The sequence below is a fragment of the Lycorma delicatula genome, chromosome 5, assembly GCF_047948215.1.
Source record: "Lycorma delicatula isolate Av1 chromosome 5, ASM4794821v1, whole genome shotgun sequence".
In the NCBI taxonomy this organism is placed as follows: Eukaryota; Metazoa; Arthropoda; class Insecta; order Hemiptera; family Fulgoridae; genus Lycorma; species Lycorma delicatula.
Window position 1 is genome coordinate 53,638,443 of NC_134459.1, and position 23,119 is coordinate 53,661,561.

A 23,119-nucleotide genomic window follows, 5' to 3' on the forward strand; every position below is an offset into this window, starting at 1 on the left:
TTTTCAACTATATGCTGAGAGCCTTCATTTTGACGACTAGTTGTTAACTAATTAACAACTTATTAAGTTTCAGTATAATTTGTTAAAGGTAGTTCTTTTTTCCTATATCTGAAAGTGATTTTTTGAACATTAGTATAAAGTGGTACACATCTGAATTATGTCTGATCTACTAATTATAAAATGGTAATAAATTATCTCCAATGAAAAATCAAGTGGAAAATATTGGTTAAAATATAACAAAATTATCAGTAAGATACAAAATGAAAAAAGAAAAAAAAAAGGTTATTATGAAATTGTAATCAAAGTTTAATTGTTAAGAAAAAACACTAAAATATTTTTTTCTGAGATTCATTTCTTCCATTTATTACTATATGGAAGATATTGAAACACTTTAAAGACTAGGCACTTTGATTTGTGATTCTAATAAGTAGTTGTTTTTATTTTAACAAATTATTATTTAATTATGCTTTTTTGTAATTTAGTCCAGTTGACTGGTTTGATACTGTACTCCAATTCTCCATTCCTTTCTGTAATGAATTAATCATTTAACCTCAGCATAGTTACTGTATCCTTTGCAGGTTTTACCTTCTACATATCCCTCTATTGTGAATTTAACTAAATCTGAATGTTTTAGTTTATGGTCCACCAACCTAGCTTATCTCTTTACAAGATTTTCCCACAAACTTATCTTTATCTTCATTTCATATTTTGTCACCTACCTGCTTTTCAACATCCTACTGCAACACACATTTCAAAGGCCTCTATTCTTATCTCTTTCTGCTTTTCCTACTGGCCATGTTTTGCTACCATAAAGCACACACTTCACAGTATATTTTTATGAAAGTTTTCTTACTTGCTCAAATATATTTATTAATTACTAACAGATTTCTTTTCTGCATAAAAGTTCTCCCTTGTGTTCTTGTTTTTGATATCTTTATTTTATTCATCTTGTTTAATTTTTTTCCTTAATAACAACATTTTTTAACTTCTGGCATGTTATACCTACCTTTAAAAATGTATTCTTCTTTTTTTGCTATTTTATTTCTTTTTTCTACTCATATTTATTTTCAAACAGTTTTTGTCCCAGCAATAAATCCATTCTGTTAAATAGATTTTCAGAGATGTTTTGCTTTCTTCTGTGAATCTTAACATTTATACTTTTTCCTTGGATATTTATTTCAGCCTCAGATTTATTTTTCAATGCTGAATTACTTCTTTACACTAGGTGAAAAGCAGTGGGAGGCATCTACATCCTTGTCTTGCTCCATTTTTTTGTTAGGTGAAGGCTGAATCTGCCTTTATCATTGCTACTTAATTCTTGTACAGATTGCATATATGTCTTTTTCCTACTTTCTAGTTTTATTTTTTTTTTTAAATATTCATCATTTTGTTCCTTCTATGTGATCATATTTCTCCTTTGGATCTACAAATGCCATTTAGATGAACATTCTTAAGCTTACCTGCTAAGATTAGTCTCAGGACTAGAGTGGCTTTCTTTGTACTGATGCTCTTCTTGAAAATGAACTTGACTTCAGACTTTAACTTGGATAAATAATATATCCTAAGCTTTTTCATGTGATGAAATGGAAAATTTTATTATTTTTTAAATAATCACACTTAAATAATTTTGGTGCAGCTAAAAGCCCAGGATAGGTTAAAAGTAGATTTAGATGATGCTGTGCTAAAAGTGCAGAATGCTCTGAGAAAATAAAATATATATGTATATTTATAATATATTATATTGTATACCACAATAAATTGTGCTGCACAAGTTTTATATATATATATATATATAATTTGGACAATAAACACTTTTGTGTTATTTGCCCATGACATTATATGATGTATAAAGTCATGTGTTTTGAGTGGTAGTTACAGTTGTATTGTCAAATAGTTGTTGAAATAACAATTCTAATTGTTATTTCTAGGGTTAAATGTGCATGATTTGCACTTTAAATGCTTCGATTTTAATTTTAATTAATGAAATTTTAAATTTCTCACTATTATTATTGTTTTTCTCTATGTATATACATCACATTTAAACATGGTGTGTATATATTTCCCAAGTTTTCATCAGCGGAAAAATCTTGAGCTCACATTTTTGTTGTTTAAATTTGTTTCCAGCAACTGAGCTGTAACCTTTTGCGCAATGTATTTGATCATTGTTCAAGGAAAAACTTTTGGAGAGCTAGATGAGAAAACAGTTTTTGTTTTTATGTTGCTTTTGATGTTTACATTGAACATAATTATGCTGTGGATTATTAATGTTGTTTTCAGTATTTTTATATGTGGGTTTTTTTATTGTGTAGTCTTATGGCTAATTAAGAAATTTCTATTAACTATTTTTCAGATTAAGACCTCTGTCTTAATTAAAAATAAATAAATAAAAATAATAACATAAAAACTTCTGTTTTTATGTTACTATTTTTATTTATTTTTTATTAAATCTGCATTAAGTATTTGTTTTCAGCTCAACATTTTTGAATAATCAATGCATTCTGCCTTATAATGAAATGAAAGTAGAGAATAATTGTTAGAACAAGTTTTATCCCAAAGTTTGTTTTTGAACCATATACTTACTTAAAAGTATTAGAAAAATAACTGAAAATTGATAACTGGTAATATCAGCGATTCTGATAAAATATTAAAAAATCATGTGAAATATTAAATTTTATATGTCTTAATCATTTTTATAAATCAAGAGACTTGTTGTATATAATAAAAAAATAAGAACACTTTTTTCTTAGTCACTGATAAATTCTTGGTTGTTCATAATTCCTACCGATTTATTATCTTTACCTGTTTTCTTTTGCTGGCAAGATTATAATTTGCACTGATTGTGGTGCAGTTGTTACAAGTGAGGCAGATTGTTAAAATATTAGCTAAATTTTATTCTTTTACTGCAGGTAACAGTGATCGAAGGAGGCATTATAAATATAGTGATTCTTCAACAGCACCACCCCCATTGGTTGGCAGTATTGAAGAAAGATGCAATATGGCATTGCAGCATGTAGTAGAAGGTTTACGCTGTCTTAAGTATTTTGAAAGTGATTCAACTACTAGTGATAATGTGAGAATCAGTGTCATTTAATAATGTTAATTTAACATAATTTTGTTTTTAATATAAATTAAGTAATGAACTTTAGCACAAGAATTAAATTGTGTTGTAATTTCTCCGATTTATTATTAATTTTTAATTTGAGCTAATGAAAAATATTAGCTCAAAAATACTTTTTTCTTAAACTTTTTTAATGTAAACTTGTAAATTACCATTTATTTTAGAAATAAATAAATAAAAATCATTTATGTAAATACATACAAATGCTTTAGAGATGATATGTCCAAAAAAAACCTTATTGATTTATACAATATTATAACCAATGATTATTAGTAAAAATAAAAAATAAAGTAATTTTGTCATAAGTGAACATAAATGCTCAAGTAAAGTATTTATGATTACTAAACTAAATTTAAAACTTTATTATAATAAAGATAAATAATGGAAACAAGAAAAAAGAGAAAGAGAAAAAAAAACTGCAAACTGCAGCATCAGTGAAAGAAGACCTATGAAGTATAACATTAATCAGTTTATCCAGTTGGAATACAGGTATATTTATTTAATAATGAAAAAGTCTTTAAAGTAGTGTGAGAAGGGAAAAAAAATGACTGTAATGTATATTTTTGTAGTTATTTTACCTTATATCAAACTGTAATATCAAAAGGAGTTCGTCTGTAGAATTGAAGTCTTTCACATTTCATTACAGAGTTACATTTTTAAAATTATTTTGTTATTCCTTTTAAACTGATAACACAGAAGTGTTTGCCTTATGTTGTCTTCTTATAATTATAATTGTATTCTTGTACTTATTGAGTGTTTTACCTTGTCACTATTCTCTTAAATGTGCTGTCTTTTTGACAGATGTGGTTTAAGATATTTAAATGTGTATATTTTTTTTAATTTCTTTATATGAACATTTTCATTTCATTTAGCAATGAACAAAATTTTGATAATTATTTTGACAGAAAATGGATTTTTTTTTCTTTTTGGAGTGTTTGTTGATAGTTTCACACTTCTCAATATGTATCTACATACACATTTATTCAGAGTGTAAGAATATCTTTTTCATGAATTTTTGTTAAAAACAAATTGTCTTTATCAGTTTCAAATAGCTGTAAACATGTTTTTTTATATTATGTTTAATAATAACCCAATTAAAAAAAAACATAAAACTGAAATAATTGCTTTTTACTTGTACAAAGTAAAGGAAGTATTGTGTTCGTGAATATCCATTTTGACCATTCCTAAATCATTTTGCTAGTTTCGGCTTGATGTCTGTGTATATTAGTATCGCGCTAAACTCAAAAATGATTAGCTGTAGGATGTTGAAATTGTGGATTTAGGACTGTTGTAACATCTAGTTGTGCTCCTCCCCTTTTGATTGCAATTGACTGAACCAAAAGTGCCCAAAAAAGCCCAAAATCCTAAAACATTTGGATTTTGGCCCCTTTCTTAAAAGCCCTCATTAAGCCTCTTATAAGCCCTCATTAAGAGCTTTTCAACAATATATCGTAAGTGATACTTATTTTCATTGGTTCCAGACTTATAGCCAAATAAAATTTTAATTAATGAATTTAGATCTTACATGAGGAAGGCACATGGGTTTGAATTGGACTTCATCTCCTTTTTTTTTAATTTAAATATATTGATTTATTAATAATTATTAACCTCTGATTGTAAAAAAAAACTTTTACGATAATTAATAATTCAGAAATAACAATTAAAAAGAAAAAATAACATAAGTTATTAATGAAATAAAATTTTATGTACTTTAAAAATGTGTATATGTAATTTAATAGTCGTAGAAGGGAGTTATGTGGTGTCTACATCAGATTTTTTTAGATGGTTATTATTTAAAATTATCTAGTTATTAATTATCCAACTTGAGCTTGAGTTATAAAATTGTTTTATCTCATTTTTATCTTTTAAAAATAATGTTACTACTAACACTCTGTTATTCTAAATAATATACATCACTAAAGCAAAGTTTCAGTTGTGCATTTTCTATCCAATTTAGTTTTTTATAAGTTTGCTAATATTCATCAGAATTTTATTTCAAGCACACTTTTTATTAATTTTCTTTGTATGTGATTGATGCAGCCTTTAAATATGGATCATAAAAAAATGTATAGCCTGCATTTTATGATGTGCTGCAGGTACATAGTATATGGTGTTCCAGTGTATTGGTAAACCTGTTTCAGACAGAAAATGTAGCTGTTCACTCCAAAATGTTGTATGCATTATTATCAAACATTTAAAAACTCAATGTAAGATTTAAAAACAGTTTGGATGAAAATTTTAAGAGAATCATGTGATAGTATCTGATGTAACTATTGTGAATAGTTGTAGTGACCTACTGTGCAGTTAATGATACTTTCTGTTACTTAAACTGATGCTGAAGGGTTAAATTCCAGTCTACATAGTATATAAATTTTTCTCATAAATAAATACATAGTATATAAATTTTTATCTGGATGATAGGGTCTTCTGAAACAAATTGTGCTGTTTTACAGTATATAATTCTAGATATGGAACTCACTAAAGTGCAGTAATATGTTCTGTATATCTTGGCATAAGTTCATTTATTTCAGCATGCCTGTAAGAAGAAATGTGAAACCAGTAAAAAGTTGTCTTCTGTCTTTGTATACTGCTGCTTGCAAACTTTTTACCTACTTATGCTTGTTTTATTTATCTGAGTTCAAAATTAAATATCAGTGTTTAGGAGAATGGGTGAGTAACTTTTTTTGGTTCACAATAAGAGATTTTCCATTCTTTGTTTTTCCATTTTAAAGAAATAGCTTTTTTGTTAATGCTTCAGTGTTTCCTTGGAATTTGTGAATCTTTGGATGCTTCTGTCTTGTTAAATATCCAGTTTTCTTCATAATCTCTTAGCTTTTCTGTGATCTAGACTGCTGATTGAGGGCATTTATTTTACTTAGCTGAGCAATATTTCTTCATATTCAGACTGTAATAAAAAAGTAGTTTACCTTGCTATTCATTTCTTGAATTCTACATATCAAAAAGAAGAATTTTCCCTTCATTTTCTTTCATCTGCCATTTTATTTTTTAAAGAAAAATTTTTACATCTCATGATTGAGGTATTTTAATGTTTGATATAAATATTTACACCACTCTAATAAATAAAATCTTTGGTGTAAACATATTTGCAACATTTTTAAATGGTAGCTATGTAAGTTTTTAATATACAGGAACACAATAGGGTTTAAAACATGGCCATTTAATAAATAGCAATTTTTTCCAGATATTTGTTTACCAAGAAAGTTAGGTCAAATATTTTGATTTCTGTTCTAACAGTTGACTTAAATCAGAATTTTGCTGTATAAAAATAATGTGAAATTAAATAGAAAAAGGAGTGCATCTGTTCTGTGTTCAGAGTGAACGTATCTTAACTAATGTTTATTTAATGTTAAATCCTATTAAATTTGCTTTGTTGTGTTATTTCACTTTAATAGTATAGTATATTAACCCTTTGACCCCTGGGCCAAAATTTTGATGATTAAAATTTTTTACCTAAATTTTTTTCACGAAGTATCCTTAAAAATACTGGTGCTTTAACCATCAAAATTAAAGTATGGGTAAAAAATTAATTTCTCATTCCTATAAGTGATACTTTATAGAGGAGGTGTCAAAATTTGAAGAATAAAATTTTCTACATTTAAGAAGTTATTTATAAAAAAAAACCATTAAAATTTAAAAAATATAAAATGTGAAATAAAAGATTATTTTTATCCAAAAAAACAAGGAAGAATTTATCTGTGGGAAACTGTTTTATTTCATTCTAAATATAGTTTATATTCTACAAAAAAAAAACTATAATCCTAAGCAACAGATATGAAATATCTCAGGCCAATGATCCATCATCATTGTCTGTAAATTTAGCATCAAGCTGTTGATCAATTTTACGCAATCTATCTGCTATATTTTCGGCCACAGTTTAGTTGAATTACAAACTTAAAACACTAAAACTACACAAAGAAATGCAAATAAAAATCACTATACACATAGAAATTACACAGGAGCACTGGCGTTAAAATAATAAGAATTACTTACAATTGCCAGAAAGATTTAACAAAATCATTTGTGATGAAACATAAACAATGTAATTTATTTTTGCGGCGCATCGCTCACCTTTTTCCTAGAAATAATAATTTTTGTTTCTGTGTTAACTTGCTGTGGTTAACAGAATTAACTGTGGTAAAAAATTTACATATGTCTTTTCTGTTTTAGAATGAGTGTAGGAATGATAATAGTTCAACAACTAGTGGTAGAAATAGAGAAACGGAGACTCCTAAGATGGCTCACCCATTTCAGCCCATACCTATGCCTTATTCACCTCTTCACAGTAAGAAAAATGATTCCAGTATTGAAAAACATGTAGGTACTACTAACAAGATTAATAAGAAAAATAAAAAGATAAATGATGGATCAGTAAAAAACAAACGTAGCAATTCGGATGGTAATAACAGTAATGACAGGTAAATTGAAGTTAAATTATAAATGCTTTAACTTTAGAAAAGGTTTTATTTCTACTCCTGCTTTTATTTTTTATTTTCATTTTATTATAGTATGGTTTTTTTTATGTTTTAGTAGTGTAATTTGGCAGAATTACCCCCCCCATAACCTAATTTTATATCAATACATTAATACAGCTATCTTGCTTTTTCACAAATGTACTATATAATATTAAAATATATTTATACTTATATGCAAGAGAAAAACGGATGTGGACATTACAGCTTTTAATGACAAGTTTGATATTACAAATAACCACACACACACACACACACCCACACCCAATCTCTGTGACAGAGTGGTAGTGCCTTGGCCTTTCATCCAGAGGTCCTAGGTTCAAATCTTGGTCAGGCAGCCATTTTTCATATGTTAAAAATTTCCATTTTCATATTCCCATATACACTTATTTGTAAACTTCTCTGGTAATTTTATTTATCAGTCAATAAAAATATATATATATTTTTTTAATTATTATTATTACTGAAACTTAACCAACAAAACACAGTTTACAAATAAGTAAACTTACCAAATTAACACAAATAATAGATTCTCGTGGGAACCTGCATCATCAGTTTGTATTCAAGTTTATAATTACATCAAAATAAGTTATTTAAAAAAAAATAAAATTTAGAATTGTCTAAACTCTCACTTTTATAATCCTGAAACTTTGCTATATATGAATATGCAACCCCCCTGCCCATACTTTTGATTACAGTATGGGCATTGCAGTTGCGTGTTTGTTCACAGAAAATTTTTAGGATTATAAAACAATGATAGTTTAGGCAGTTCTAAATTTTAATTTTTTTTAAATATTTGATTTTGTTGTAATAATAGAATTGAATACCAACTGATGATGGGGATCCTGCAAAAATTGATTATATTGGTGTTAATTTGGTAAGTTACTTATCTGTTGACTGTGTTTTGGTGGTTAAGTTTCAGTTAATATTGAATATTTAATTAGCACAGTAATCATATGTTGATGAATTATTTGAATTTTCAAAAAAAAAATTAAACACACACATACACACACACACCATCCCTTTAGTTGCATAGGTTATTACGTTTTTCTGATTAACTTAGTTTAAAATTTAATTGGAAGTGTACTTAAGTTTGTTAGATTATGGAGAATGTGTGTAAAGAAATACCAGTTGAGGGGAGAGTTAACGCATTGTTCACTTCATGCAACACAAACTTGTTCAACTTAAAATTTATTCATTGTTTATATGAGAATTAATTTTGTATGGCTGTGGTATGAATAACGAGTGATATCATTCACAGTTGGCATACATAGCTACACATTATTACATTTCCATATAGAACATCTGACAAATTTGAGCATTGTTGTAATGCTACCAATTGCTTACTGTTGTTGCTATGATCGTGGCTTAAGACTTAAATTTTTAAGCACATGTTTAAGTTACATGTAGGCAACTAATATAAAAGGTACTTCTTGATAATTTATTATGTCATTTATTTCCCTAATGTTTTATTGATATAATTTAATAAAAATAGTTTACTGTTGGATTTTGTATGCAGTTATTTTTTATATAATATACTGGTGTTTGTTAATTGTTAGTATTTTTTGTTGAGGTTTTGTGCTGTTTATGAACAAACTTGATTTATTATTTTTTTATGGGTTGTTGCTTTATTTTTAAATTTTATGCTCATATACCTCTTTAAATTTGTTACAGCGAAGAGGTTACATCACCACGAGCATTACTTTGTAAACCTTATGCTGAAGCATTACCAACATGGCAACAACCAGAACATATGGATAATGCATCATGGAACATGCATCTTAAAACTTTGTTGTATGAAAAAGCATGTCTTGTTTATATTACTTTAGCTGAACAGTTTTATAATACTGAAAAGTTAGTACTGCTTCACTTTTGTAGATTTCTTTATTAATTTTTTAAAAAATTAATCTTGTCTGTATTATAATTTTATGTGCATACATGTTTTATGAAGGAATTAGAAGCCAGGTGACATTATCTGATAGTTGTCTTAGCACCAGTTTGCCTTTCTATGCATCCACCCTTTTAGAAACAGAGCCCCCTGAAAGATCCTTATCTTTCTGAAAGATCCTTATCTGTAGGGCAGGTAGCTGCCCTACCTAAACTACAGGAATAAAAGGTAGCTCATAGGTTTCTGTGTTGATGGCAGGGTTTCAGTGGTCAAAACTCATGAATCACTTCCTGGAAAGAAGGGATGAAGAATAAGAGAAAGAACTTGATGGTGGGAAAGGTTTAAGTGATATACCCATATGACTTTGACCTAGACTAGTAACAACCCTGCCTAAAGAGAAGTGCTTCTAACTCTGTAGACTGAATATCCATTTTACCAACAATTTCTCAGGAAATCTGAATATCTACATATTTACCAAGGATAGAAGTAGCTTATTATTTACATCAGGTAGCTTAAATATCTGCTGAAACTAATTACTGTATTTCCAGAAACCACTTTCGAACTAGCTCAGGATTCCTGAAGAAAACTGTATACCTTATTACTTCTTCTTTTTCCTGTTTAGCCTCCGGTAACTACCGTTTAGATAATTCTTCAGAGGATGAATGAGGATGATATGTATGAGTGTAAATGAAGTGTTAGTCTTGTACATTCTCAATTCGACCATTCCTAAGATGTGTGGTTAATTGAAACCCAACCACCAAAGAACACCGGTATCCACGATCTAGTATTCAAATCCATGTAAAAATATCTGGCTTTACTAGGACTTGAACGCTGTAACTTTCGACTTCCAAATCAGCTGATTTGGGAAGACGCGTTAACCACTAGACCAACCCGGTGGGTTGTATACCTTATTACTGGAGATCAGATTTGTATCACATTGATTTCTGTAAGTTTTTTTAAACATTATAAAATCATATTTTATAATCTCTTGCTTAAGAATTTAAGTGGAATAAATTTTATTAGAGAGTCCAATTCTATTGGAACTTCTGTTAATTTAACAAAGTTTTAGTGATCGATTTTTGAAACCCATTTTCAATCTGGTAACAAAAATTCCTACAACAAATGTTTGTAAATGATAATCCTGTACGGCTCATTTTTTTTCTCTTTGTTTTGGCATATTAAAATTGATATCTCTTTTTCAGGATATTAGAAAATTGATGAAAAAATCTTTTTTGACAAATTTTTCTCAAAATTATATTTTTTTAAACATGCTACTTCATGACACATTTTAAGCAATATTTCTCTTGACAGGTTCAGCCCGACCAGTTCTTGAAGATACTAGTGACAAAATTGCTCTGGTGTTATATGCATTGAGATCTATGTATAAATAATAATAACTGGCTACTTAGATTATTTTAAAGAGTTCACTGGCACTGAATAGAGTTTCTTGATTAAAATTAAGATATGAATATTATAGAGGCTTTGATGAGTAAAGACCTCACCTGGGTTGGTGAGCTGATGGAACATCTAGTATTTAATGTAATTGTAATTAATTTATTTTCACTGTGTTCACATAAAAACTGAAACTGTGTAGAATAATAACTGTCTGAAATATTATTGCTCAACTTTTTGAAAGCCTTATCATTTTGATAAGATTTTAAAATGTTACAGGTTAAATAAAACTGCTTTTAGGTTAAGTTTGATGTCTATAATAAAGGATTCGCTTTGTAAAAAACTTATAAAGTTCAATTTTTTGTTTGACATCCAACCTCTCCACTATTTTTTTCATTTTCACTTGAACAAATTATTTGTTAGTTGATTGAGAATGTAGTATTCATCTTGAAAAAAAACATTCAAGGAATAATCTTGTTATTATTTTTAAGTTTACATATTCAGTCCACATTAATTTCTAATTGAATCCCAACCAAATAAAATGTGGATATATTTTTAAAACAAAAGGAGAGTATTATATTCTTTTTCACATAAGGTAGAGACTCATTGGGTGACATAAAAACCCTGGGAATTGCATAATCCTCATCAATATCTATCTATATATCACTTGGGGATTATATGTTAATTAACCTCAGTTGTATATTTGTATAAACTTCTTCTTACAAGAATTAGGCCTTATTTATAACTATTCTGACAACCATCTCAATCTCAATCTGCCTCTGCTCCTTCTTTCCACTGGTTGATAACTAAACACCACAGTTGGCAAACTATCGTCTGTCATTCGTGAAAGATGTATACTCCACCACTTGTTATTCTCCCTTATTCTATCATTGATGCTGAAAACCCCAACTCCTTCCCTATGCCATCACTCTTGAATATCTGGTGCAACCCTTTGCAATTCTTAAAAATCTCAGCAAAAAAAATTTTATTTACTTAATTTTTATAGTGTGTTATCTAAATAATAGTGAAAAAAATACAGTTATTTTTTTATAGTTATTTTTGATATGTATAATGTACATTACTTTATGATTGTATACATTTTTTCTTTTTTTTTTAATAAAGGTATGCATCAGCATTACATTATATACAGCTTGTGTTAAAATGTAGTTGTCACATGTGTGGTGTTTATGATAAATTGGTTAGCTCTTTATTGGGTCGAGCCGGTGACTGTTGTTTTCAATTGGTTCAACGCTGGCATCAGTCTGATTTGGAATTATTAAGATCTGATTTTAGTAGCAATTGTGATGTTGATAGACAGATTGCTGATGAAATGGACAGAGATTCTCATCATGTTATTTATACACAAGGTATATCTGTTATAAGTTTATGTTTCTGTAACTTGTTAAACTTTCATTGTGGTTTAATTATTTTCTCCTCTTTGTGTTAACTGAAATCGCAAAGGGAAATTATGGACATTATGCATAAAGAAGTAGTCATTTCACTTGCTTTCTTAGTTGTGCAACTTCATTGTTCTGATGTAAATTAACTAGGAGATTATACTAAAAAAGTAATCTTCAATTATATAAGAACAAAACTTTATCTGTCATGTAATTATTTAATTTCATTACAGTACAGACTTAGTTTTTAATTTCAGTTAACAGTAGAACGAATAAAGAGTTATAAAGCAAAGAAGAACTTCCATTAAAACTGCTCAAGTATTAACTAACTGTTAGAACATATACAGTTGCTTTATTTGTACGCTTAGAACAGAATGGAGACCTAGTATTAGTCTTCAAAGTTTAAAAAGCTCAGTTGAGAATGGATTGCTGGACTAAGGAAAAGGTACAGTAAATACAAACACGTGCATGTTCACACATGGGTGCATTATATGTTGAACTTATCTGTTTATAAAACTTGGAAATAATGTAAAACTAATAACACAAGTGTAACAAAGTGTGTGACTTCTTGCTAGCTGCAGTGTTAGTTGCAGCACTCTATCCACTCTGTTATACTATTAGCAGTGCCAATACTACTTCTACCAGGCAGTTCTACAGATAGAACTATTGCGTATTTGAATGTTTACTTCTCTTAGCATGTTTTAACTGTTTTATTGTAGAACACTGTGAATGGACTGCATTCTTATAGAAGTCTGAGATTCTCAACAGTTTTAATGAACATTTTTCACAGTTCTTTTTTTTTATCCAGGTTTAATTGAAATTATGAAACTATGTACATACCACGGTAGTATTAAAATACAAAGTTCAGTGTAAAAAAAGATCCATATTTTTTCTGAGAGCTGAAGCCAGGATTAAACAAATTTCTGACCACACCTTGGAAGATCAAATTGCAAATAAAACTTCTTAAATCAGCTTTAAACAATAATTTTTTTGTATAATTTCTTAATGAAGTTGCAGAACAGTAAAATTGCCTTAAAAATATATTAAATACAAAATTATTAATATATAACAATATATATTGTATTTATCTGATCAACCTAAGTACAGAATTAATAAATAAAATAAAGTAAGATAAAATAAAATTAATAAATAAAATTGCGTATGTAGAAAATAGTGAATTCATTTACTAAAATTAAATTAAAAATCAAAAGTAAAATAAATAATATAACAAATTAGAAATCCATGTAGACTAGCTAGCCAAAATTATGTGACTCTGATGTCATATAACTTTGGCTTGCAATGAGACACAGCAGTTGTAGATTGCTGTCATTTGCTTGTATTGGTATATGAGTATATTTTATGTATTTGCAATTTTTGTATCTCTAGTCTTTTATGTTAAAAGTGTAGTATTTCGGAAAATATGAAGTATATAGGAAGATTACATACATGGGATGAGCTGAACAGTAATTATGTAATAATATGAACCTTTTTCAAGTTTTTCATGGTTCTGTGAATTGCTGTTTTAATGGACTTGAACTTTGAATAATATAATTGTAATATTTACTTCCATAAAACTCTTCTGGTGAAGTGTATTTTTGTTGTTATGCACTATTATCCTTGAATTTGTATACCCTGTTTTGGAAATGGTAAAGTATATCTAAAATAAAAATATAGTTCAGTTACTATGAATATTTTTTTTTTTTTACAGATTGTCAGCTTATTCCAGAAAATCTGGAAAACAATGAACAGTTGTTATTAGCTAGTTACAGATGTTATAATCGAGCTCTGATATTGGCTCCAAGTGATATTCTTAGACGTAGATTAGGCAATATACATAATGAATTAGGTTCATTTTATATGAACCAAGCTGCTGGTAAGTCAAAAATTAGCTCAATATTATGGTATTAGCTCAATTTATATTATGGTATTATTAGCTCAATTTACAGTAGTTGTAAATTCTTATACAACTATTTCCAGTTAAAATTCTTATACATTCCTTGTATTATTATAATTGGGTAGGCAGGATAGACTTGCCAGTGCTCTGTCATTTTTCTTTTTTTAGGCTTGCCTCTTGGTGTCTTTCATTTATCTCCTCCTATAACATATTTGTGTTTCATTCTTTGACTCATTTGTGCCCAAACTGTATATTTTGAACTCATTTTTGACGTGGTCCATTCTTGTTCTTTATATCATACTTCTGACCAAAATATTACTTCCTGCAGAATCTTACCATCCTCTCTGTGTTCTTGTACATCAACTCTAAGCACCTCCATTGATGTGAAATATTCTGTGTTTATTATGTTTATTTAATTAGCTGTCTTCCTCTAAATCAATTCTCTTATGTTGTAAAAAAAATTCTTACCTCTCCTTTCATCCTATAATTCACATACTACATACTGAATATCTTTTCCTATTTCTAGGTTTTCTCTCAATTTACTCAAGGTTTTTGGTTTTTACTTTCATGGTGTTATCTCTCTCCTGACATCACCCACTATTCTTTATTTCATCCTTGTTTACAAATCTTGTTCTTCAGTCCTTTACATACAGCTGTCCATTTTCTTCACCTCTTTTTGTGTCTAATCCATGATAGCTACAGATAGTAAGGGTGAAAATAGATTATCCCATCTTAGTCTTGTTTCTACTTTAAATCATTTAGTTTTAATGTCATTTCCCTTTTTATAATTGCCTGTTTATTAGTGTACAATGTGAGGACATGATCAGACCACAGTGGTGAATTTAAGTTTGAAAAGTAGATGGTAAAACAATACTTTACCTGGGATGGTGATTTTGAAGTTCATACAACTGATCAAAAGAATAATTCCTTGCTCCATCATCTTTCTGTATTATTAATTTTAAATCATATTTATTATGCATTCCTTCAGGACTGCAGTTGGCTGGTAGTTGCATTGGTATTTATAACATTTTTGCAATGTAGGAAAAGATACCAAGAGAGAAAATTTAAGAGACAGTAGGGTGATAGATTGGAATGGTAGTTGAACATGAAGTCTTGTCAGTGTGTGGAAAACAGGATATAATTTTGGGAAAATAACAGTGAAAATAAATCTTATTGTTGTATTTTAGACATAAATATTGGCCAAATAAAGTATCACTATTGCCATCTATGTATGAATCAGATGTCATTTTTTCATTGTGGTGAAAATTCATTTGTTTTTTAATATTTTTGTGATTACTTTAAAAAAAAAAAAAAAAAAATAGTAAAATCATTCATTTTCTTACATATTTGCTGCGGAAACACTAGACAGAATGCAGGAAACTAAATATTCAAAGTTAGCTTAATCCATTGTTTGAAACTAGAGCTACTTTTATTAAAAAAGAAATCTTTTTTTGTTTTATTAAATTTAGAAGTCTAGAAGGAGGGGAAAGTCATGTGAACTTGTTGAAGTTCATGAAAGGACAACTTTTCATTTTTGAAAATGTAAATAATTACAACACCCTTCATAGAAAGATAATAATAGGAAAGTTTTTCTCACAATTCTCCTATATATATATCATTTTGTTCTCCATAAAATTTTGATTTACAGTAATTCAAAGCGAACTACAATTGGGTAGCTGAACGATAATAAGCTATATCATTTTCAGGAAATTTAGAGGTATTTTAAGTAAATTGGAAATCGTGACAGTAAGATGTAAATTTTTTCTTTTATAGAAAGATCTAAGCTGTTAATTAAAGGTTAACTAATTCACAACAGTTTGTAATAATATTGAAAAGTGATTGTATTAATTGGAATTGAGTAACACATCATTTGTGTTAACATTTTGCAGCAGTTGTGGTGGTAAGCTAGTATAAGTATTAATTTAACTGTTAATTATCAGACTACTTTTGTGTTTAGTTTTAAAAAGTAACTCATGACGTGATTACAATAAAAACATTTCTGAATAAAAATTGCTGTTCATAATAGTTCAGTCTACAACATACTTATATTTTGTTATAACTTTTAATATTGTAAAGCCAACTCTACCGTTTGCTCTTTAAAAGTATTAGATTATTAATTTGTGTGTATGTTTTAATATCAAATAAATCATACTCAATGGTTTATAAAAGATAAATTTTAAACAATTGTGATATTACTTGAACTATTGTGGTCACCTACCTTCCGCTTATTGTTTAAAGAATATAGATAGATGTGTTTAAATAATAAGTTTGATTGCTATGTTAAGATTTCACACTAAGGATTATAATTTTTTTTTATCTATAATCATCAATGTAATATGCCTATAGTACTTCTATCAATGTAATTTTATTTCATTTACATTATATTTTTATTTTTTTAGTAACTTAGACATGAAGTTTTCACTTTCATTTACAAATAAAAAATATAATTGATGTTCCAGGAATGATCACATGTGTTTTTCTTATGGTTAGTGTTTTCTATTTTAAATTTAAACTAATGTTTTTTTGTTTTTTTTTCAGCTGCATTACAGACATCATCAGATACTTTCACAAAAGAAAAGGTTTGTTACATATTGTTTATTGCTTTTTAATTATTATTTAAAATTTTTATTATTAAAATTTGTGGCATTTCAATAAGATAATTTTCTATTTAATGTGTGTTATATTTAGTGGATTTATTATCTATTTTTTAATTGGGTTTAACTAGGTAATTAATTAAATAAGTTTACATTTAACTTTTTTTATTTTATAATTCTTCTATAATGTCTTCTGATGTGTGTTATTCTTATTAGCTTAAATTAGTTATATTTATTTATCATCCTCACCTGTCTATTTTATACATTCAAATTTTTTATCTTCTTCTGCATTTTTTACACTCTGTACATCCCTCTATTATTAAATTAATTAAATCTGGTTGTCTTAATTATGGCTCATCAACTTAGTTCATATCATTTCAAGATTCTTTCCTAAATTTCTCTCATCTTGTTAAATTTAAGATCTCTTCATTTTAAACTTTACCAGGCAGCCTAATTTTAAACACCACGTTTCAAAAGATTCTACTTCTTGCACCTTTTTAAACACCCATGCCTGTATAATTTCTTTTTTAACAGCCCAAACTCGGGTTCTTTTTTCACTAAGCCAAACTATAGTAAGCAAAACAGTATCTTCTTAAATTAAAATATAATTATTGATGTTCCAAGTAGAAATGGATTGCATCGCAGTTAATTATTTATTTATTTTTTTTACTGTTAAATTAGTATGAGCAATTGTAGTATAACACATGAATATTCAAGTATACTAATGCATTTTCTGTTGTTATTTTTCAGTTTGATGAATTATTTAAAACAGTGCAGTGGCATTTGGAACAAGGAGTTGAACAATTTGAAACGGTTAGGGATAATGCAAATTTGGCTCTGTTGTATTCAAATACTGGAAGATTAATGAGGCTGATGGCACATTATTATTCATCGAATGAAGGGTATCCATTGACTAAAACTGAAAAGTATTATTATAATAAGGTAAGCCAGCCATATTCTATTTTAAGATGATTATTACTTAATTTTTTTTTTAATTTAGTTATACTGTATCTAAGAAATAATATAAAAAAATAGTAATGTACATATTGTTTTGTTTAGTTGTGTGTAGTACTGAAGGTTTATTTTCTTTCTTTCTTTTTTTCTTAGTTAATGAATATGATGTATTAAAAATTGTAACTGATAATTAAAATTGAGATATTTGTTTACTGCTGCTTTAGCTGCTTTATGTATCAGCTGATAAAAAAGTTTAAAAAACATTTTCCCTGTTCTAGGCTCTGAGTAGTTATCAATCTGCACTAAATGTAATTGGCAGTCGTAAAGTCAATCCATTAGTTTGGGATACAATAAATTGGGAATTGTCTACTGCGTTATATACACTAGCTACTTTGAGTCAAGATTATCCTATGCCTTTTATAAGTAAGGTTTGTATACAATTTTTATGTAATAGATAATTAAATGCATTGTTATAAAGTAAGCCACAATTTATAATTATTAAGCGATCAATATTTATTTATTTATTTTTTTAATTTAAGTTATGCTATTATTATTTTGTTGTAATTATTATACTTGTGACTTGTAAGACATATTTTTTATATATGAGGCTTGGCTGATAAATTTTGCACACTAGCATGCAAAGACAGAAAGTACTATTGAATTAGGGCATCACATGATAGCTAAAATCCCCCTCTATAGACCTGCGATAATCTGTAGAAATCCATTTCCCGATTTGTTTTCAGCAGCAGTTAAAATGGAGTCAAGTACGGCCAATATATTAAGACAGTTAAAACAACGCACACTGATTGAATTTTTAACAGCAGAAAATGTGAATCCTATGAATATTTTTCATCATTTAAAAGCAGTTAAAAACGGTAGTAAAACTGTTGATAGGATTACTATGAATAGGTGGCATTGAGATTTCACAAACGTAGAAGCTGGTAAAGGGACAATTTAGGTAAAGGGCGGTGGTAAAGGACGCATCTCGCAGTGAACGACCAGTTTCTGTGACTGACGAGAAGCATCAAAAGGAGGTGGATGATTTGCTTCAAAGTGACCGGTTAATGCCCAGCAATGCATCACTATTTAGTTAGGCATATCTAAGGAATGAGTAGGCCATATTATCAAGCAATTAGGTTACCATAAAATCTGTGCACAATGGATATTGCGCAAACTGACAGATGGCTCTCCACAAGCTGAAGTTTGAGCCTATTCCGCATCTGCCATACTCACTGAATTTGGTTCCATGTGACTTCCACTTTTTCCCTCATCTCAAGAGGAATCTCAAAGGTAATCATTACACCACCAACGATGAGGTGAAGGAAGGTGTGGCCACTTGGATCCGAGAAAGACCACCAGAATTTTTCAGTGACGGAATGCAAAAACTTGTCACTTTGGGAAAAGTGTATTAGTATAAGTGGGACTATATTGAAAAATAAATACTGCACTTTGTATCTAAGATATTGTACTTTCATTTTCATTTTTTATTTCAATCCAATATCTCTTTTCATTCCCATACTATGCATATATGTGCAAAATTTATCAGCCAAGCCTCGTATGTATACTTCCACATCACTATTGTTACTGTATTTTTGTACTATTATTATTTCAAAATGTGCAATAATAAATTCAATGTAAATTTAGAAAATTGGTAGTATTTTTTCAGAGTTCTAGCAGCCGATCCATATTCGTTCAATGTATTAATGATAGCTGTTATTACACCAGTATTTTTGTTTTCATTCAAAAATTATAGGAGTACAAATTGAAGTATTCTTATTTGTGAAACATGAAGAATTATCTTTTAGATGTTTTTGTAATTGCATTAGCTAGCTCTTATAATTTATCAAGTGGAAGAAATATGTGAATTAATGGCATATATATATATTTTTGGAGACATATTTATTACTGTATCAAATAAAATAATTAAAAAAATTAAAATTTTGTAGCCACTAGATACAGTTAGGTAAGAACTCTTACCTAACTGTAGTACTTTCAGAATCACCCCATCTTCAGCAATCAAAAATATAGATTACACAATTGAAGAAAAATAAAATTTTAAATAAATTTCATCATTTTGTATATACTCATTTAATTATTATATCAGGTCTACCAATTTAAACATGTCATTATTTTTTCAGTTTGCTTATTTATAAGTTTATATTTATTTCTACATTTCCTAATAAATATTGTTCAACATAAAACATTATTTTCAAATGTTATTGAACATCATTTAAAGAATAAAAATAAAATTACTGATATTTATATTAATGTAGAAATATTAGAGATAAATAATAATAAAAAAAAAATATGTACTAAAAAATATTATATAAATAAATATAAACTTATAAATAAGCCAATTGAATACGATAATACATTGTTTAAATTGGTAGACCTGAAATAATAACTAAATGATTTAATATAAAATAACACTCCTTATCTTACCATGATAGATATAAGATATCATATCACGATATGATATATAATCCATATCGATGCAATCTATTTAATAATTGTTTTCTTCTAGTTAGTGTGTAATTTACATTTTTGACTGTTGAAGATGGAGTGACACTCCAAAAATGCTACAGTTAGATAAGTTTACTTACCTTTTTATGCTGACTGTGGTTGTTGTTATTTTGGTGGTTGTTATTATATATTACATATAAAAAAAATACATACATATGTATGTGTGTATTTTTTTTTTACATAAATACAATAAGAAAAAAATTTTATATCCATCCTTCTGTGTATGATTGGAAGAGAGTAGATTCAGATGGATTGATACAGTTGAGAAAAAGATATTTAGATGCCAAATCTTATAACATTACCATATTATTAAAAATAAAATAAATAAAAGAATTAATAATTAATTAATGCATCATTAACTATGGCCTGTTTTACTGCATAGTTAGTTTTGTTAACTTGATTGTTTACAAAATAAAACAATTAATTTTTTATTCCTATAGTCAAAAGGTGAAGCAGAAAGGGAGGTGGTCGAGCTATTACAGAAAGCACTAAAACAATGTGATCTTGATACACCAGGACCTAGGCAACCAGTTTATCAGTTTAGAGCAGCATCCTTACATCATCGACTTGGATCCCTTTATCATAAAGTGTTCAGGTATTATCGTAGCAAAAATTGTCAATTTACAATTGCACTTAAGTTTGTTCTCTATTCTGCAATGAATGTGTACCAAATAATTCTTTATAAAGATATATTGGCAGTACAAATCATATCTATAAAATTTTTCTTTCTTTTATTGTATTTTATGGTGTTTGAAATAGTTTAATTTTCATTTAATATTATACTTTTTAATAATGTGTCAAGTAATAAATTCTTTATTAAAGTAATTATAATATTTTAAAAAGGTGTGCAGTTGTAAATCTAGTTACATTGTTTCCTTTTGTTTAAAAAACATATGTTTTCAGACAAGTGAATTACATTTAATAAATACATACGTTTCAGATAAGTGAATTCATTTAATCCTATTATTGTTAAAATCTACTGAAAATATCTTTGATAGAAATTTAGAAAATAGATTAAAAACATTCATTGTCAGGAGAAAAGTGATCAAAGACATCTTTTTCATACACCACAAGAAACAGTGTTGAGGTTAAAGTGTGCAGTGAAAAACACTACTTAGCTTATAGCATTAATAGGTGCTATAAGCCAACAATCTTGTTGGTTTCTATTTATATGAATGCATCTGTGTGCAGCTCATTCATAGGCCACAAGAAACCAACATGGAGTTTATGAAACATGCCTGAATGATAGAAAGACATTACCAAAATTAATATTACCTTATCTGCACAAGTTTTAAGGTAGTTTGAAGAATATATGCACCACAGCTTATCAGTAAATAAATTAATAAAAAATAGTTTCACAAGTGTAAATACGTGTTATTAAGCACATTTGAGTACATATGATTAAAACAAGTTTTAATACATTTGTCTACTTTTTTTTATGTAATGAAATATTAGAGAACTTTATTTTGGACTTCAATTTTCTGCATAACATAGACATTATTGGTAAATAAATTAATTGGTAATAAATTAAATAAATAAGTTAAGTTTTAGTTCCATTACCTTTCCAATTAAGACTAAAAAAATAGTACTATTTATACCTGTGTTGTGATCTACTGGAGTTTTAAAATTAAAGATTCAAATTGTTTCCTTATGTATGTAATTAAATAGGATTCAGATTTCACTAAACATGTAAATGAAGTGAAATGTTCAACTCAGGGTTAAGCTCCACTGTCAAATAAAATCCCTCATCTTATGGTTATCTGCCCTTAGGCAGGTCCCTTGCTTCATGCTGGTCTCCATTCTGTTCTATTTGTGGACATGTATTTTATTTATTGGTAACGCCTTCCTTCTTTCAGATTGTCCAAGATCTTCATTCTTTTACGACCTCTCCTTGCATTTTCGGCCGTTACTTCTGATGCTGTTTTAACTAATTCTTCTCTCCTCATGATATATCCCAACCAGTTGGCTTTCCTTTCTCAATATGTTTTCATCAGGTTCTGATTTTCATTTACTTTTGTAAATACCTCTTTATTTTTCACCCTGTTCATCCATTTAATTTTCTCCAGTCTCCTCCATGTCCATATTTCAAACGCTTCAATCCTTTCCCTGTCCCTTTTTATCAATGTCCATGTCTTACATGCTACATAAGTACACTACAGATATAGAATTTGACTAGGTGTTTTTTCAAGTTTAATGCTAACTTAATTCATAATAATTGTTTTTTCCTGTTAAAAGCTTCCTTGGCGATTGCTATTGTTTTTCTTATTTCTTGTGCTCTTTTGCAATCCTCTGTCAACATACCTCCCAAATATTTACTTGTTCCTCTTTTTGTCAGAGTTTCCATTGGTTACTATATCCTATTCTTATCACCTTTGTTTTCTTAATATCCATTTTCACTTCATATTCTACTATATCATCCTCTGATTTACTAATAATTTTCTGGATGTCTTGTGTTTCTTCTAAAATCACATATTTTATACAGTTTATTTTTTCTACCACTGATACTAATTTTCTCATCTACTTCAAAAGGCTTTCCTTATATATTCTTGTCTTACTCTTCTTCCAAAGTCAAACATATGGTTTGTGTATTCCTTACTTTCATAGCTGCTTTCTGATTTTGGTATAGTTCTTGAATTATTCATGTCTTTTCAAACAACTCCTTCCTTTAGTACACCCATCAATTTAAGTTTAACCCAGTTTACACAGTCAAATGCCTTTTCCATATGTATGAAACATACACTAACTCATTTTCCTCTAAAATTAATAAATTTAATTTTTTCCTCTTTCTATAAACCTTTCACCAGTAATTATTAGGCTAATTACATCTCTTGTGCCTCTACTCTTAAACCTACAATGTTCCTTAGCAATT

The 23,119-nt window shown here is 28.2% G+C and overlaps 1 protein-coding gene across 2 annotated transcripts in view; it reads left to right on the top strand.

The window, feature by feature from the left end:
- LOC142324956 (erythroid differentiation-related factor 1-like) overlaps positions 1-23,119 on the top strand; it is a 61,563-nt gene that overhangs the window by 18,429 nt on the left and 20,015 nt on the right. For both annotated transcript variants that reach the window (XM_075366121.1, XM_075366122.1), the window contains 9 exons: positions 2,907-3,070; positions 7,307-7,554; positions 9,283-9,462; positions 12,011-12,255; positions 13,994-14,158; positions 16,718-16,758; positions 17,524-17,715; positions 18,006-18,155; positions 20,691-20,845. In XM_075366121.1, coding sequence (XP_075222236.1) covers positions 2,907-3,070; positions 7,307-7,554; positions 9,283-9,462; positions 12,011-12,255; positions 13,994-14,158; positions 16,718-16,758; positions 17,524-17,715; positions 18,006-18,155; positions 20,691-20,845 — 1,540 coding nt within the window. The remainder of the gene's footprint in view (positions 1-2,906; positions 3,071-7,306; positions 7,555-9,282; positions 9,463-12,010; positions 12,256-13,993; positions 14,159-16,717; positions 16,759-17,523; positions 17,716-18,005; positions 18,156-20,690; positions 20,846-23,119) is intronic.